We start from the raw sequence: 16,309 nt of genomic DNA on the forward strand, positions 1-16,309 counted from the left end.
CATTCACACAGTTCACGCTGGTGTGTTGTGGTGCCTTGCGCTGACATTCCCCGCGGAGTGAAACAAAAGTGACATTTAAAAGAACACTACGTGTATTTTAATTTCCCTATATAAATCTATGGTAGTCTTGTGTATAGATAGACAAGACTGGAAACACAAACATAAAATAAAACTAGCCATGCAATGATAAATGTGTCAGGCAATAGCGTGGGCAGCTACATTTCTGAATCGACGCTCTCAAAAAAATCCCACCAAACTAAGGAGCGTATGAGTGTATGTTCTCTGTTCCTATCGTTGCTTTCTGTCAGGTGGAAACCTTGTATGTCCACAAACACAAACTCTTACTTTTTAGGAAATGGGGAAAAAAACTGTGTTCCAATATGTATACTTTTCATTGATTGGTTCAATGTTTATAAAACCTACAGACACACACTTATCTACTTTAATCCACTTTATTTAGGCTTACTAGGCTATTTATCAAAAAGAGCTGATAAGCTGACGTGTCATGAAGCGTTGTGAGGTGAGCTTGTAGATCAGGGACATGACGCAGTATGACGAAGTAGGGCATTGTTGGGGAGGTGTTGAAATATGGAGATACGAGGTTTCTGCCGCACAGGCAGCATAGCATACATCCATGCCCCTACATTTGTGGTCTGGACTGGTAAGAGCTATAATAATAATGTAATGCACATGTGGTGTCATGGATGTTTGGGAGCATGCTGGGGGGAGAAAGAGGACCGAGAAAAGCATCATGTTACATGTCAATGGAGAATATAGGCTAATATTTACATTTTATGTCGATATAAATTTACCAAGGGTGTTTAGTTCAAGTTCAAGTGCTTCGAGGTAGTAGATCGTATGTTAATCCGTTAGTTGAAGTTAAAATGTTACAATGTTGTTGTTGTTGTTGTTGTTGTTGTTGTTGTTGTTGTTGTTGTTGTTGTTGTTGTTATCATCATTATTATTATTAGCCTATAATAATAATAATAATATTGTCTCCGCCAGGAGAGCTTGTTTTCACTTTCCGTCAGCCAAGCAAACATTGGTCGAGCCTCACGTGACACTTGACAATACGGTGAAATAGTGTGATCTGATTGGCTAGTGACATATAACTAGCTAAGTGAGGTAAGACAAAGAGTCTTTGCCTCTTTCAAAGTGAGGTAAGACAGGAATAATCACTAAATGGCTGAGAAATGGCGGATACTGTAACAATTGGATAGGACACTTACACAGACAGGATAGATAGGACGCTTACACAGACAGGACGGATAGGACACTTACATAGACAGGACGGATAGGACACTTATACAGACAGGACGGATAGGACACTTATACAGACAGGACGGATAGGACACGGATAGGACACTTATACAGACAGGATGGATAGGACAGTTATACAGACGGATAGGACACTTGTGTCATGTTACTATGACACAGTAACATGTTCTATTTTTTGTAAGAATTAGAACATAAGAATTAGAACATAAGAATTAGAACATTCCCAACATTCCCAACACAAGTCTGCTGGCGGAGACTTGTGCTCCGAGGAGCACTTTTTCTAGTTATTATTATTATTATTATTAGCCTGTAGCCTAGTAGTACTGTAGTAGGTCTAGTTGTAGTAGATGATGATGATGACATATTTGTCTCCACCAGGCCGAAGGCATGGCCCTTTCCGTCCATCCATGTGTCTGGCACCATTGGCTTAATCACAGCAAAACTGTGCACACACTCCCTGGATGCCAGAGCAGAACATCTGCCCCAAATCTTTCACATGGGCCTATTATAGCGCCACCAGGAGGCAGATTTTTGCTAATTGCATTTTTTGACAGTAGGCCTACTTCTACAGATTTCGTCCAAACATCACTTAAATCGGTACACAGTTTCTCTATAGTCATTAAAGGTCTAGTCACTCTAGTAAAATGAAAAATATGTTTTTCACAATTTTAGAGCATATCTGTGGTCATCATATGGGCATACCTAACAATAGATGCCAATTCCATTTTTGTGTATTTTTAAATCAAAAGTCCCTAAAAAACATTCTGCACATTGGCCGTGCCTCTATCCCTTGGCCAGCCTGTGCCTGCAGGCTGTCTACAAACAATAATACTGCACCACGTGAGTGAGGTTGAGGTTCTACCGTGCCATAGCCTAGCCTCTTTCCCAGCCTCACTCATCTGCGAAGAGAAGAGCCTGGTCACGACCTAAAGCAGAGAGTGTCTATAGGGCAGGACTTCCGTCGTACATGTTTCCCCCGGAAACAATCTTTTTCGATCAATCACAACACTCGTCTCATTCACAGAGAATGTAAACAGATTTGTAAAGCATCAACGTCATTTCCTTAGGCGGTACTTCCGGCAAATTCAACCATTTCCGGTTGTCACTTCACTTCCTAGACATTGCAATTTCTAGGAAGAGACAACCGGAAATGCCTGAAGGGATGATACCTTCTGATTGGTTGCGAGGCAGTTTCAGACTGAAACTTAATAATAAAATGACCGAAAATGTCATTGCACTGGACCTTTAAAAGAAACGTGTCTTTCAGATTTTTCATATTCCATCCTGATTGGCTAAGATTGGCTTCAACAGTTTGCAGGAGTGCTCCATTTTGAACAAAATGCCTCAAATCATGAACACAGTGTGCGATAACCGTGAAATTTTGCACGCACATTCCCACTAGGCAGAGGAACAGGCCGATGTGTTTTTTTTTTACATATAACTGCACCGACCTGGGTCACTTTGTATGCGCCTATAGGCCAAGCAAAAACCTTTGCCCTGCATTTTTCACATCTTCCTTTTATAGCACCACCAGGAGGCTGACTTATGTAAAAAGAAAATTGGGATATTACTCCTTCAGATTTTAACCAAATTTCACGCAAATCGGTGCACATGATCTCTGTCATGTGATCAAGACGGATCTGATTTTTCATATTCCATCCTGATTGGCTAAGATTGACATCTTAAGTTTGCAGGAGTGGCCGGTTTTGAACAAAATTCCGCAAATCATGAACACGGCATCCGATTGCGGTGAAACTTTGTACGCACATTTGCACTATGTCGAGGAACAACACCCTTTAACATTATCTCTATAGTCATGTGATCATGATGGATTTGTCCAATTTTTCATATTCCATCCTGATTGGCGATTTCTGAACATTGCTGCCTCACAATAACCTACCTGACCTGGCGGAAAGTGACTCCAAGGAGCACTTTTTTTTTTTTTTTTTTTTTTTAAGATATTTTTTGGGGGCTTTTCTGCCTTTATTTTGAGAGGAAGGAGAAGTAGGCTGACAGGAAATGGGGAGAGACACACAGCAAAGGTCGCTGGGATCGGGAGTCGAACCCGCGACACGCTGTAAGACTGGATTACCAGACATGTGGTATGCGCCTGGACCGCTAGGCCAGCGGGCGCACCCAGGAGCACTCTTTCTAGTTGTGCAGTGTAGTCAATTTGAAAAATAGTATAGGCTAGGCCTACAAAAAAAGGATGAAAATGAAAAACATTTCACCACGTGGATGGAGTTCGTTCTCCATCACCACCTCATCACAGTATGGCTATAAGATATCAGCACCCCAATTAACACCATATTATCATTACAGCTACAAATAGATCCCACGTAAAGTTTTCTCACACAATTTCCCTCTATGCCTCTTTTCACAGACTCAGGCAAACTCAGGTTTCTAGCTGATCACCTGTCAGTTAATGTGATATAGCATGGTGTTAATCTGTGACACCCTGGCCATGGCCATGCGCACTCACTGACCCATGCCTTTTCCTATTCACTCATCATGACATAGGCGACTTTTGTTCTTTTTTTTTGTTTCGTTATTGTGTCATTATGTTATGCTTTATTCTTCAAATATGAGAGTGTAGAGAGGCAGGGAGATGAGATATGCGTGATATTTAAGATTTATAGCCCATGCACATCATTCTATGCTGCTGCAGCTGAACTGCTGGCTTGTCCCAATGCTATATATTAGGCTACAATCTAATAATCCCCTGACCAAGCACATATTTTGCCATCTCAACTCTTAAAGGTCACATGTACACGTGCGCGCACACACACACACACACACACACACACACACACACACACACACACACACACACACACACACACACACACACACACACACACACACACACACACACACACACACACACCCACAAGTCACACACACAAGCACATGGGAGTGCTCAGACACACTTGATTGCATGTGAAAGTTGTGATTAGGCTATGTGCAAAATTCAGGTGCCTCAGTTCGCTGTCTGTCAGTGGAGTAAAGAAACTAAGTACATTTACTTAAGTACTGTACTTAAGTACCATTTGGAGGTATTTTTGTTTTACTTTACTGGAGTATTTCCAATTATTAGTACTTTCACTTCTAGCCTACTCTACATCTCAGAGGCAAATATTGTACTTTTACTCCACTACAATTATTTGAACACTAGATACTTTGTAGATTTTGATTATCCTTACAAAACATACATTAACCACTTCAGCCCTATATAGGCCTATACATTCCGGCCATTTGAAAATAGCTGATCTACAAGCTCACAATGTGTTGCGATGTGACACATTGTGAGCATAGATCTACTATTTTCAAAATAATTTTATACATTTGAAAACTTGAAATGGGACATTCTGCATAATGAGTACTTTCTACTTTTGGTACATTAAATACATTTTGATAATAATACTTTTGTACTTTTATTCAAGTAAATTTTGAATTCCGGACTTTTACTTGTAACAGAGTACATTGCAGTATTGATACTTTCACTCAAGTAAAAAATGTGAGTATACTTTTTTCACCACTGCTGTCTGTATTGCAATTGTGGCTTTGCGCTATATATGAAACAACATTAGGCTATGCGATCATGTGAGAGATGGAATGAATCTATCCTCTCTCCCAGCCCAACAAACGACAGCGAGAGCATAACGCCTCACTCGGCATGAATGCAGCATCCTCTCCTCCTCCTGACTGGTACCCAACAGCCTCCTCCTGACTGGTACCACATGCACAGAGTGTTTCAACCCGCGATGATGCTGTAGGATAGGATGCTTGCAGGAAGATTCATCCCAGCCGTCTCTCCGCGCTCACGGTTTGGACATGAATGATGCCGGCGAAACTGAAGATTCCAACTGAAATGAAGTGGGCGACGGACACAAAACAGCATGCGATTTAGATTGGGATCATCAGAAAAAAAACTCGTTTCAACTTGACATTCGAGCCCGAGAGAGAGACGTCGGTGCGGGTGCATGGCAGTAGCCTAGTCTCCCGCTTTTAGAAGTTGGACAACCAACGGGGACGACCGAAATTATTATATGCCATGACTTCTTTGCAATTGGTTCAGATTCTGTACAACATTTCTGCTGCTACAACACCTCAGGCGTGCAGCATTTTAGAGACCTAAACGTATCTACCTGCTTACTTGAGATTATGCCTATTCAGATGGACCACATTTTGCTATCTTGATCAACATGTGGTACTTTGAAAATCTATAGACAACAGACTTATAACCTCACTGAAGCATGAAGGAATGAATCCTGTTGGTCAATTGTTATTCACAGTAATGGAATGAAAGCACTATCGTGATATATGATGGATGATAGATCCAGTAAGCTCATCTTGGTTCCTATTCTAGCCGTTCTTTTTGTAATGATAGGCTATCAGTATATATGTCCGGCCGGCAGCAATGCGTGTCATTTCAAGACTGGGGAAAAACTAAGGGGAGTCAGTCTGCTTTCTACGCCGTATCTGGAAAGCGACGATTTTTACAAAGACCAGGACCTTCTCGAGGAAGACAGCCCCCCGAAACTACCGTCCAAATTCAACTTCACCGAACGGGACCTCGAGCGACACGTGGAGTTCAACATCAAGGCGGACGATGTGATCGTGTTCCTGCACATCCAGAAGACCGGCGGCACCACGTTCGGGAGGCACTTAGTTAGGAATATTCGTCTGGAGCAGCCGTGCGACTGCAAGCCCGGACAGAAGAAGTGCACATGCCACCGGCCGGGGAAAGAGGAGTCCTGGCTGTTCTCCAGGTTCTCTACGGGCTGGAGCTGTGGGCTGCACGCAGACTGGACAGAGCTGACCAACTGCGTGCCGGTCATTATGGACAAGAAGGAGGCTCAGAGGAACAGAAGGTAAACATATATCTGTGCTCTTTGCATTTGTGTGTGTGTGGTCCACCAGGGCGTGTAAACTATCTACGCGTTTAATTGTGTTCATGTAACCGTGCATGTAACCGTGCGTGTGTGTGTGTGTGTGTGTGTGTGTGTGTGTGTGTGTGCGCGCGTGCGTGCGTGCGTGTGCGTGTGCGTGTGCGTGTGTGTGTGTGTGTGTGTGTGTTTGCGTGTGTACATAACAGGACACTAGACTGGCATTTTCAAGTTTGAGTGACCAGTAAAAGTCACAGGCAACTTAATTGTGTGCAACAGCAGTGACCATAAAAGGCAATCAATCATTAAGCAATTACAATTTGTTTGCAACATTTGCATGAGAGAGAGAGAGAGAGAGAGAGAGAGAGAGAGAGAGAGAGTGTGTGTGTGTGTCTTGAGAGAGAAGCCTCAAATTGTGTTACTTTGTGTAATCTAACATGACATGCCATTCAAAGATATTATCAAGTTATTTTAATCCCGCATACAGGTATTATTTATTTACATCTTTAGCATTTCACTCTACACTTTGTTTGATGCTGTCCCATTTGTAATGAATATGTTTCAAATCCCGGAAGACAGACATGCCCCCATTTCTAACAACTAAGATCAAGGGTCTTCACAAGGACACACAAATTAAAAAAAACAAGCAGAAAAAAATTACAGAATAAAAGGTTATGTATGGGAGTCAGTCTAAGTCAGCGGTGTAATGAAGTGCATGTATGAACAGTATGATAATGGTTTTCTAAAGTGCCAAATCTCCAAATGCATACCAGAGAGAGAGAGAGAGAGAGAGAGAGAGAGAGAGAGAGAGAGAGAGAGAGAGAGAGAGAGAGAGAGAGACTGATTAGTCAGGGGATTATAAAGTGGTCCCAGTTTAGTCCATGCCTCCCTGCTCCACTACCAGGTACCAAACAATCCATCATTTCAAACATTCAATTTATAATTAATATAACAATGAGACGAGTACATACTCCCATGCACTGCCATATTCTTCTCCCCAACCCACTTAAGCAACCCTGGATCGGATCCTAAGGAAGCAATTTAAAAATTGCTCAATTGGTTGGTTCACCAGTATACCTTTTGGTTGTTAACCCTGGCATGCTCCAGAGGCAAGTTCCTCTGCTTTACGTTATGGTCATTGGTCACACATCTGCATCAGAATTAGTTATAGCCAACGCAGAGGTGACAGACACGTCCATTTCCCATGTTGTCTGCGGGTTGTGGGCAGTGCCGGTTTTCGGGTGTGTACTTCGATTGACTTATGTTGGAATGGTTGGCTCGCCGGCGCCGCTCACTGAAAGAAAACTATAAGCGAAATTCCTGCCAAGTGGGGTCAACCACAGCACCTATTGCTTGCCTGACGCTCAGTCAATGTTCACCAATGTTGATCTCCACGCTTCAGACGCGTTGAAAGCGTTGCGTCAAATGCAACAACTGGACGCTCCACTCCCTTGTTCGCCTAGAATGGAAGTAAACGGGACGCTGATGCTTCTGAAGCGTATGTGTGACCATGCCATTATGGTCACACAATACGCATCAAACGCGTCTTGTGGATTGTGGGAAGGCAGTGCCAATTTGCTGGTGTGTAGTTTGTTTGACTTACTGTACGTCAGAGTTGTTGGCTAAGCAAAAAGGCTACCAAGTGAGGTACCTATCATGCACTTATTTTCTGGTTGATGCCCGGTGAAAGTTCACCAATGTTGAACGTGTGAATGGGGGGAGGCATGCGTTAATCCGACAGACCTTTTCTCCGACTATGTGGCATCCGCGTGCGGTTAGGGTTAGGGTGCGGGTTTGGTTCGGGTTTACTGTTTAATGTCGGAGCACTGCGCTGTCGGAGGAATGCGCTGTCGGACTAACGTACTGCACCCGTGAATGGGAAGCATCAGTGCACTCACTGCAATGGGGAGATCCAGAATGAAGTGAACAGGACTTTTCCTTTGTTGTGAGATTTCCACATAAATCAATTATATATACAAATACAAAAAAGTTGTTGTTGCTTATTACTAATCTCCCTATATGGAGGTCTACAATTTTCAAAAGTTGAGGCAACAATCAGAGGGCACTTCAGCACCCCAAATAACAAATTCTGCCGCAAAATGTAATGTAACTCACAACAAGCTGTCCTGCTTCTGCATTACTGCTTCAACCAGTAACACTGTTGATTTAGAAGTACTTTATAGGTCAGAAGGTAAAGCAAAGGTATAGCAGGAAACCATCTGTTGCAAAGGCTGGCATTTTAGATCGAACAGTGCACTTATCCTAAAGCTCTATGAAACCCTTTAAACCAAACCTGATGTCACAGCTGGATAAACACATTAACAACAAACAATACTGAGTAAATAAAAACATCTTAACCCAGCCCCACTAAAAAAGGGGGGGGGGGAAGCTTTGTAAATAAAGAAAGTGTTCTTCTTCATTTAAATTACCCCTCCTTTTGTCCTCAAAGTGGCTCTCCACAATGAAAGATTCCTTCCACCTGCACAGTTGGTCTGGTGCGGTTATTTCCTACCTGTGGCATTTAATCAATTGTGCTCCACTGATTTACAACCCTCCTTTTACTTTACAACTCCATTCCACATTCCGTAAGAAAAGCCTCCTTCAGTTTCTGCATTGTGGGAACAGCATCACCTGATCCTTGAGAAACTGCATAGTATAGTACAATATAAACTAACTTCAAAACCATCAAAAAGAAGAATGCAACATATATAACTGCTTGTCCCCCTGCAGCTAAACAGTTTATATGGCTGCTGGGCATATTACTGTATTATGTGTATGTTACTGCTGGCCGGCATCTCTGATCTGCTATCAATTCAACCTTTATTTAAGATTCTCAGAGAGATCATTGAGCCGAGATTACACACATATAAATAACATAAGAACAACAAGAAAAACGATAATGTTGGCATTGGCAACAAACAGTTAAAACAATTGCATGTTGACAGCAATCAGTTAAAACAGTTGCATACAGGTACTGCACGGTTATTATATAAATTCCTAAAATGGCCAATAGATGCTATTGCTAGGGTATTCAGTTTAAGATCTTGTTGCAAGAGGTTCAAAGAATCAGGTGCACCAAAGCTGAAAGCAGTCTTTCCCAGTTCCGAACTGGCAAAAGGAACCAGAAGGACTAGCCAATCGCTGGAGCGAGATAGAATGTGACTAGGTTTCTGACGTAGCAGGCTATCAATGGAGTGCTGCTGTCCATATGGTCTTTTACTTTTCACCAAGCTGGGTCACGGCCTGGTACTGGGCACCATGCAGTTGTTGGCCTAGGGGTATGACCTTGACACGTGTTCTGCCAGGGAGGTTAGTGGGACTAGAAGTAGAAAGCAAAATCACACTTTCATATCTAAGTGTAGATGCTTCAAAGAGAAAATAAAGAATATTTAAAAAGGCATACTGTATGTCTCACTATAAATATTTTATACCAAGTGTCTCAAAGCGCCATATACTGTATGTGTCTAACAACTCACACCAAGGTGTGAGCTGGTGCACTTGGGCTGGTGTCTGTTAACACCAACAGTATAATATTTTATATATTTGATATAGCAGCATATTCATTCATGTATGCTTTTGTACTTCAACATATCACCTGTAAATTCACACAGTAAATAACAAATTAGAATAATTGTGGGAACAAACATCCAATCCATCTGTGATTTGAAAGCCTAAAACATTACATTTAAGGGGAAATAATTGGTTGTGTTGAAATTATGTTCAACTGTACAGTAGGCTATCTCTTTCATTAGATAATCTACAATTTCATTACACACCCTTCACAGTAGCAATAATGTTGTTCGTACCACTAAACCTCAGTGTATCGGTGCCCTCTGGTAATTTAATTATTGCTGTACTGTTGGTCAAGAACTCCTAATGCTCTTTTATTCAAAAATTGGGTCTGAATTTAATCAAAGTACAAGCCAAATGCCCTCAGAATCCATAAGGATAGAACGGTGTAAAGGGCCAACAGTCATGATTGATTTTCCTCTGTGGTCTTTCATCCCTATGGATGAGGGCATCCATCTCTGTCCACTCAGAGGTTTAAAGTTGGCCAGTAGGACACATCCTGCTGTCACACATACACACCTTACTTTCTCTCCCTCGTGGTCTTTGTTCTGCTGCAGTCTTTCTTGATTGCTGATGTGATTAGACTTTGTCCCTTTGAGGCTGCTGTTTGTAGTGAGATCTTATCTTATCTACAACAACTCAGTTCATTACCCTTTTATTGACTTACAGCTGATTATTATTATTGTTATCATGATGGGGATTATTATAATTTTGTATTATTAGATAGATAGACATATAGATAGATATATGTATAGATAGATAGATAGATAGATAGTGAAGCACCATCAATTAATGTGAAAGGCATTAGATCTTGTAATGAAACAATAACTACATTATCATTGGTGTATCCTTTAACTCAGCCCAACATGGCATGCGTATTTCATTAAATGTAGTCACTGTTGCGCCTGATTTCTCTATTCCAATTACCGAGTGGAGTGTTAAAGTTACAGATTAAAGTCATATTATGGTTGAAATCTATCGAGGTTTGTCAGTGATTGATATCCTCAATTAAACTTAAATATGCACATATATCTCAGGACAGTATCCATACCGTCCATTAATATTAACGGCAAAATAATTGAGGGTAAAGCACAGAACGAGTTCCTTCGAAGCATACTGTACCTTTGATGTCAGAACTGCAGTGATTGTAGCAGAGAATTCCCTTCCTTGCTTTGAAGAGGAAAAATATTTTTTTTGCGCTAAACTACAAGGACATGAGCACATGATTTATTTCTGCAGTGCCAAGTGTTTCCTTTACTCAGGAAAGTGTTCACTGGATGAGGCAGCTCATCGTTTCACAGCTGCAGCTTCCATTCTGCACTTAGAGTTGCCTTGTTCCTTGTTCTCAAGTAGGCGCCCAGCAGCTTCTGAAATTATGCAGACATTTTCCTCCAACCAAATGTCTTAGTTACAAACATGTCATGTTATACCCCCACGTTAGCCAGCTACCATGGCACACTTAAGAGTTAGCAAAATAGATAACTAATATAATGAAAATGTCATCTTGGAAAACAGTTCTAGGGCGTGGCTCTGTAGGAGGCTAACCGTCTAGTAGAGGGTCTGTCTGTCCAGGGCTAATTTCTTGTGCATGCCAATCCAATCCTCATGTTCAGTTTTTCTGATGTTCATTTTATCATGTCTTTTTATGTTGGTGAGATTTCCTTATTTGAGTCCTCATTAATGCTGATATTGTGCACTTTTAGCATAACAGTATATAGGAATTTAATATCACCATGCAGTAGCTCAGTTATTTTACTGGATCAACGGTCGAACCTTTGATTTACGAAAGGTTGCGTTTTGGAATGCTGACAGTGTGTCACTGCCAAATTCAAATGGCATGCCCTTGTTTTGTGGTTGATAGAGCCCCTCCGACAGGGCTCCGACCGTACCAGCCCTGAGATGGCAGTAGGGGGGCCGAGAGGGGGTGGTGGTGGTCGGAGACGGAGGCAACATTGTCTGTGCAGCATTGCATGGCCTTTTCAGCTGGGCAGGGCATGGCACACGTTGATCCAGCTGCGCAGCGCAGGAAAGGTCATGCGTGTCAGACTGTATCAGTGTGTGTGTCCTATGGTGGGGCTCCACTGGAGTGTGCTGCCAGTCAGGGGAGAAGTGGAGCAGGCAGGCCTGCTGTCTTTTGGGGCTTTTGGGAGCAACATGCCTCTCATTGCTGTCCTCTTAAGTTGCTATGAGGGGAGAAGCCTGTTAATATGAGAGTGGAATGTTCTTCTAGTGCTTGGGTGGAATCTTCCAAGCAACACACCTTCAGTCACGCAAGGAGATAATGGGGCTTGATTTATCTCCGTTGCTGTCTCTGTACAGTATCTCTGTATCAATAAAATATTGCTTTTGAATCTTTGTAGATTGGATGTTCCTTTCAGCTACTGTAGAAATCCTGATAGTTGTACATTTATAAGAACAGTATTTGCTCTGTTGAGGATACTTCAGTGTCTCTTTTGCATGTGCATTCAGTATGATACTGAGTCACAAAAACAGAAGCCAACGTTTTGCTTCACACAGTGGATAATGCTCATGAACATTTATACCAATACCATCAAAAAAGTGACGTTTTAAGCGGCAAGTTCTTTGTCAGACTGAAGGAGAGCTTGACGCTGGAAATGACACTTTTCTGGTATTTTATCATTTGAATGGGCACGCCTTTGCAAACGTTCTGCATAACCTTTTAGCACAGAAGCGAGTGTCTGAACCAGCTGTAGTTAGACATGTATCGTTAAGAATGTGTAGTGACACATTTCACAGACATATTTAGCTTTCCACAGCTGAAGTAAACTGTGCTCACATTTTAATTTTCTCCATTGCTGTTTTTTCTATCACTTGATCCCATCCTTTTGCCGTCAAGGTTTCTCTCCAGTCAGAGAGAAAGAATGCACTTTCTGCTCTGTCATTATTACATCACCAAAACCGCTGGCTTGAGGTAAAGAGATTAAACCTGCTAAACATTCACCCTGATGTCTGTATAAAGAAATGCATGCTTCTTAGCCCTTGAGTAGCCCTGTCCAGAGAACCTGAGAAGTAGCCTCTTCTACTGTGTCTGGGTCAAAGACGTATAAGGTTTTCTAGGTATCAAAACATTTAAACAAAAATGTAAATACCCTAAAAAGGTTTTTATGTTCATTGGAGTGACACCTATGCCCTAATATTATTTATATTTAAGAATAAATCCAATAATTATATTTTATTATCATTCATATGAATGTATCCCGCAAAGTGTTTGAATAAAATAAAATAAAAGTATGCCCAGTTTTCATAATCACAAAGTTATATATCAATGCTTATACTATCAAAAACGTTACTAGCCATTAAAAATATTATTTTATTTTGAATACCACATACCGGTATATGATGTGTCACTCTGCCTTAAGATGCAGTCATACCAAACTTTAATTCTGCCTATGCGGGCAGATTCTGCCAATGCTTTTCAATGAGAACGGAGCGGATTTCCAGATTTCAGCAAAAATCCACAGAATCAAATGGACAGTGAAGACAGTGTTGAAAATGTTAGCCATGTTACTTTAACCTCCAAAGGTGTACACTTTGTGTCCCATTGCAACAGCATACAGCAGCATAACCAAATCTTGTCGGTGCTCCATTTAGAAAGTGGTGAAGTGTGTCTGTGGGTTTTACAAAATGTTGAACCAATGAAAAGTATTAACAAGAGCTTATGACTAATTATTAACTACATTGGATCCATTGGAACAAAGGCTCTTCTTAGAGCGCTGAAGAGCGCTGGTCACTAGTCGTAATTTTCTCGTGATCTTCTCGTGATTGGTCGAAAGGATCAATGTTTTTGTTCCCCATTGGTCCGAAGAAGAACAGCCAATGAGATGACCGAATGCTTTTCCCATGCTCTTCCGCTTTGAACAGGTGGAATAGCTTCGCTCACAGAATTTGATAGGTCACCAAGGCAACACTCGCAAGCGGAAGAGCTCCGGTCTCATAATTCGACAGGTCACCAAATTCAGTGCAACACTCGCAAACTGTAGACACCCTCCGGCAAGTATTTAAAAGAACACCTTTAAAAAAAAATGTTTTATTGCAAACTAAAGCAAGGGAAAAGACGAACTCTGGTTAATAAATGTATCTTAAAGCGGGATCCCAAACTGGTAAATATGTCATTTTCATTTTCCTTAGAAGTAACCGTTTTGGACATACAAGGTTTCCTCCCGACAACGACGATATGATGTTGTACATATAGTTAAAGGTAGGATATGTGATATTTTTGGGTTAAAACAAAACACAAAATTGTTGAAAGGTTAAAGCACAATGTTTTGGATAGTAATCATTGCTGAGTGTTTGTTCAGTAGCAGGGGTCTCCTTGTCTCTCCAGCTCTTAAATAAACACAAAATAAATTTTCAGGTGGGTGGCCAATTTTGATTGGAGAAAGTACCCATTTATCAGCTTCAATTTCATATTGTTCCTGTTCCAATTTTGTCCGTTCATTTCTTTGTGTCATCACTTCCAATTTCACTTTTTAATCTGTATCCTGGGTGAGTTCTCTACCCTTATTGGATGCAATTGGTATCCCGACCTGAAAATGTATTTTCTGTTTAATGAAGAGCTAGAGGGATGGGGAGACCCTCTATATAATGAGTACTATCAGAATACAGAGCTATTTAACACTTATTTTAACAAAGAAATATCACTTACCCGATACCTTTAATCTACCCACCATCAAGCCTGTTTGGATCAGTTCTGCATTTCCACAGTCTTTCACACACATTGCAGTTTTATAATGTTACTTTATTTTGTTTCACTTAAACATTTGATTATGCATATCTGTCCAGTGACTCATGACACTCCAGTCACACTATCAAACTAGTGCTGATCAAATATGAATCAAGATTCTTCTTGTCTAGATGTATCCAACAAGGTGGCCAAATATAACAAACAATCTAATTTTACAGCTAAATAGTACAAATTATGTTTTTGAAAATATTTGAGACAAGAAATAGGCAATGCAGTCCAGAATCTTGATTCATATTGATCAGCGCTGCCTAGTTTGATAAATGACCAGAGTTAAGTGAGCCTTTTAGATACAGTTGTACAGTATGTTGTATTAATGAGACGTTTATAAAGTTTATATTTATCTTAAGACATTTTTTCCCCCAAACATTTCATATAGAGGTTGGTTAATAATCAATATAAAATTTAAAAATATATTTTTTTTTTCTTTCCTAATTTTCTTTATGTTTTGGAATGTTGCGGTAATGAGATTTTTCTCTCAGCAACCCTGGACCTTGTTTTTCAGGCTTCAAAAGGACATTTGTTGATATATGCCTTTTGAAAATGTTAACATTGGAAATCTTTGCAACCAGGATTTTGTTATGATTCTCCACTCATTTATTCGGGTTCTTCCATTAATCGGCCCTTTATATACTGTTTATATCTCTATATATAAACACAAAGGCACTGAGCGTGATAACGTCCTTGAGTGCACATTATCGCCTACAGAACGTAGTTGTATGCTGCTTCCTCTACTGGTGTGCTGATTTTCACATACATCAGAGAATGCAAAGTGCTTTTCAAAGTTATTAGCTGGAGGGGAATAGAGATAAGTGACTGTTGATTCTACCTTAGTATCTTATTTATTCAAACCTTTCCTGGCCTAATTTGAATTACTGAAATTTCAGCTAAAAACTTTATTGTGTAGCAACAAATCAAAGTATATGGTAGCCGACTCCATCACACAAGGGGCACGAGTGTTACTCATGGCCATTATGGCTGTTGGATGTTAGATTCAGTGATTGATGTCGTCAGAATCTTAATGCTTAACAAAGCCAGATGTATCAGCCTGAATCCACAATTAGTCTTGCACATTAAACCTTAGTATTTCTGTGACATTTAACTTTCCACCATGGGATTAGGAATGAACTGACTTGGCATTTATCCATATATACAGTATCTTGTCCTCAGAGTATACTCTCTACTCAAAGCAGTCCATATTTCACTCTGTTTGAACGTTGTAACTTTTTGTGTGTGTGCATATCTTTAATGAGTTCATGAACAGGCTACCACTACAGCTCCTTAGCAATCTGTATTCACCATGGCCATTCACATTTTTTCTTTTTTTTTTACTTTAATCATTTCCTCTTGAAAAGTACACCCATGGGCAAAAATATTACCTTGGTCACCTTGTAGTCGCCCATATGCATTGTTAACACTTAGCAGCATGAACAGCTTTTCAAATATACAGTCCGTGTTTTAACAATTAAAAAAAGAAATGTGTTCCTGTACCATTGGGCAGTGAGTGTGTGGTTATTTTTTTCCTATGCACCTGCTAAATACTTTTTTTTACCTAGGCGTCTGAAAGGTTTTGAATAGAAATACCCATACCTAAAAATAAATTCTGTTTCATTACAAAAGCTGTTGCTATTCAACTGAACTACCTAAAGAAGCTGTAGATTCATTTTGGGTTTAAGAAATAATTCATACAAGTATCGCAGATTTTGTCATTGTCTTCACCAGGCAAACAGGCGTGGAGGCAAAGACTAGTTTGTGTGTGTGTGTGTGTGTGTGTGTGTGTGTGTGTGTGTGTGTGTGTGTGTGTGTGTGT

General features: G+C 40.6%; 1 protein-coding gene across 1 annotated transcript in view; it reads left to right on the plus strand.

The window, feature by feature from the left end:
* Nucleotides 1–5,601: 5,601 nt before the first annotated feature.
* Nucleotides 5,602–16,309, plus strand: part of hs6st3b (heparan sulfate 6-O-sulfotransferase 3b) — a gene marked incomplete at both ends in the record, with an annotated part of 71,509 nt that continues 60,801 nt past the window's right edge. The window contains one exon of the mRNA XM_084084530.1: nt 5,602–6,152. Coding sequence (XP_083940656.1) covers nt 5,602–6,152 — 551 coding nt within the window. The remainder of the gene's footprint in view (nt 6,153–16,309) is intronic.

Source organism: Gymnoscopelus microlampas (assembly GCF_963454915.1).
Source record: "Gymnoscopelus microlampas genome assembly, chromosome: 17".
Taxonomy (NCBI): domain Eukaryota; kingdom Metazoa; phylum Chordata; class Actinopteri; order Myctophiformes; family Myctophidae; genus Gymnoscopelus; species Gymnoscopelus microlampas.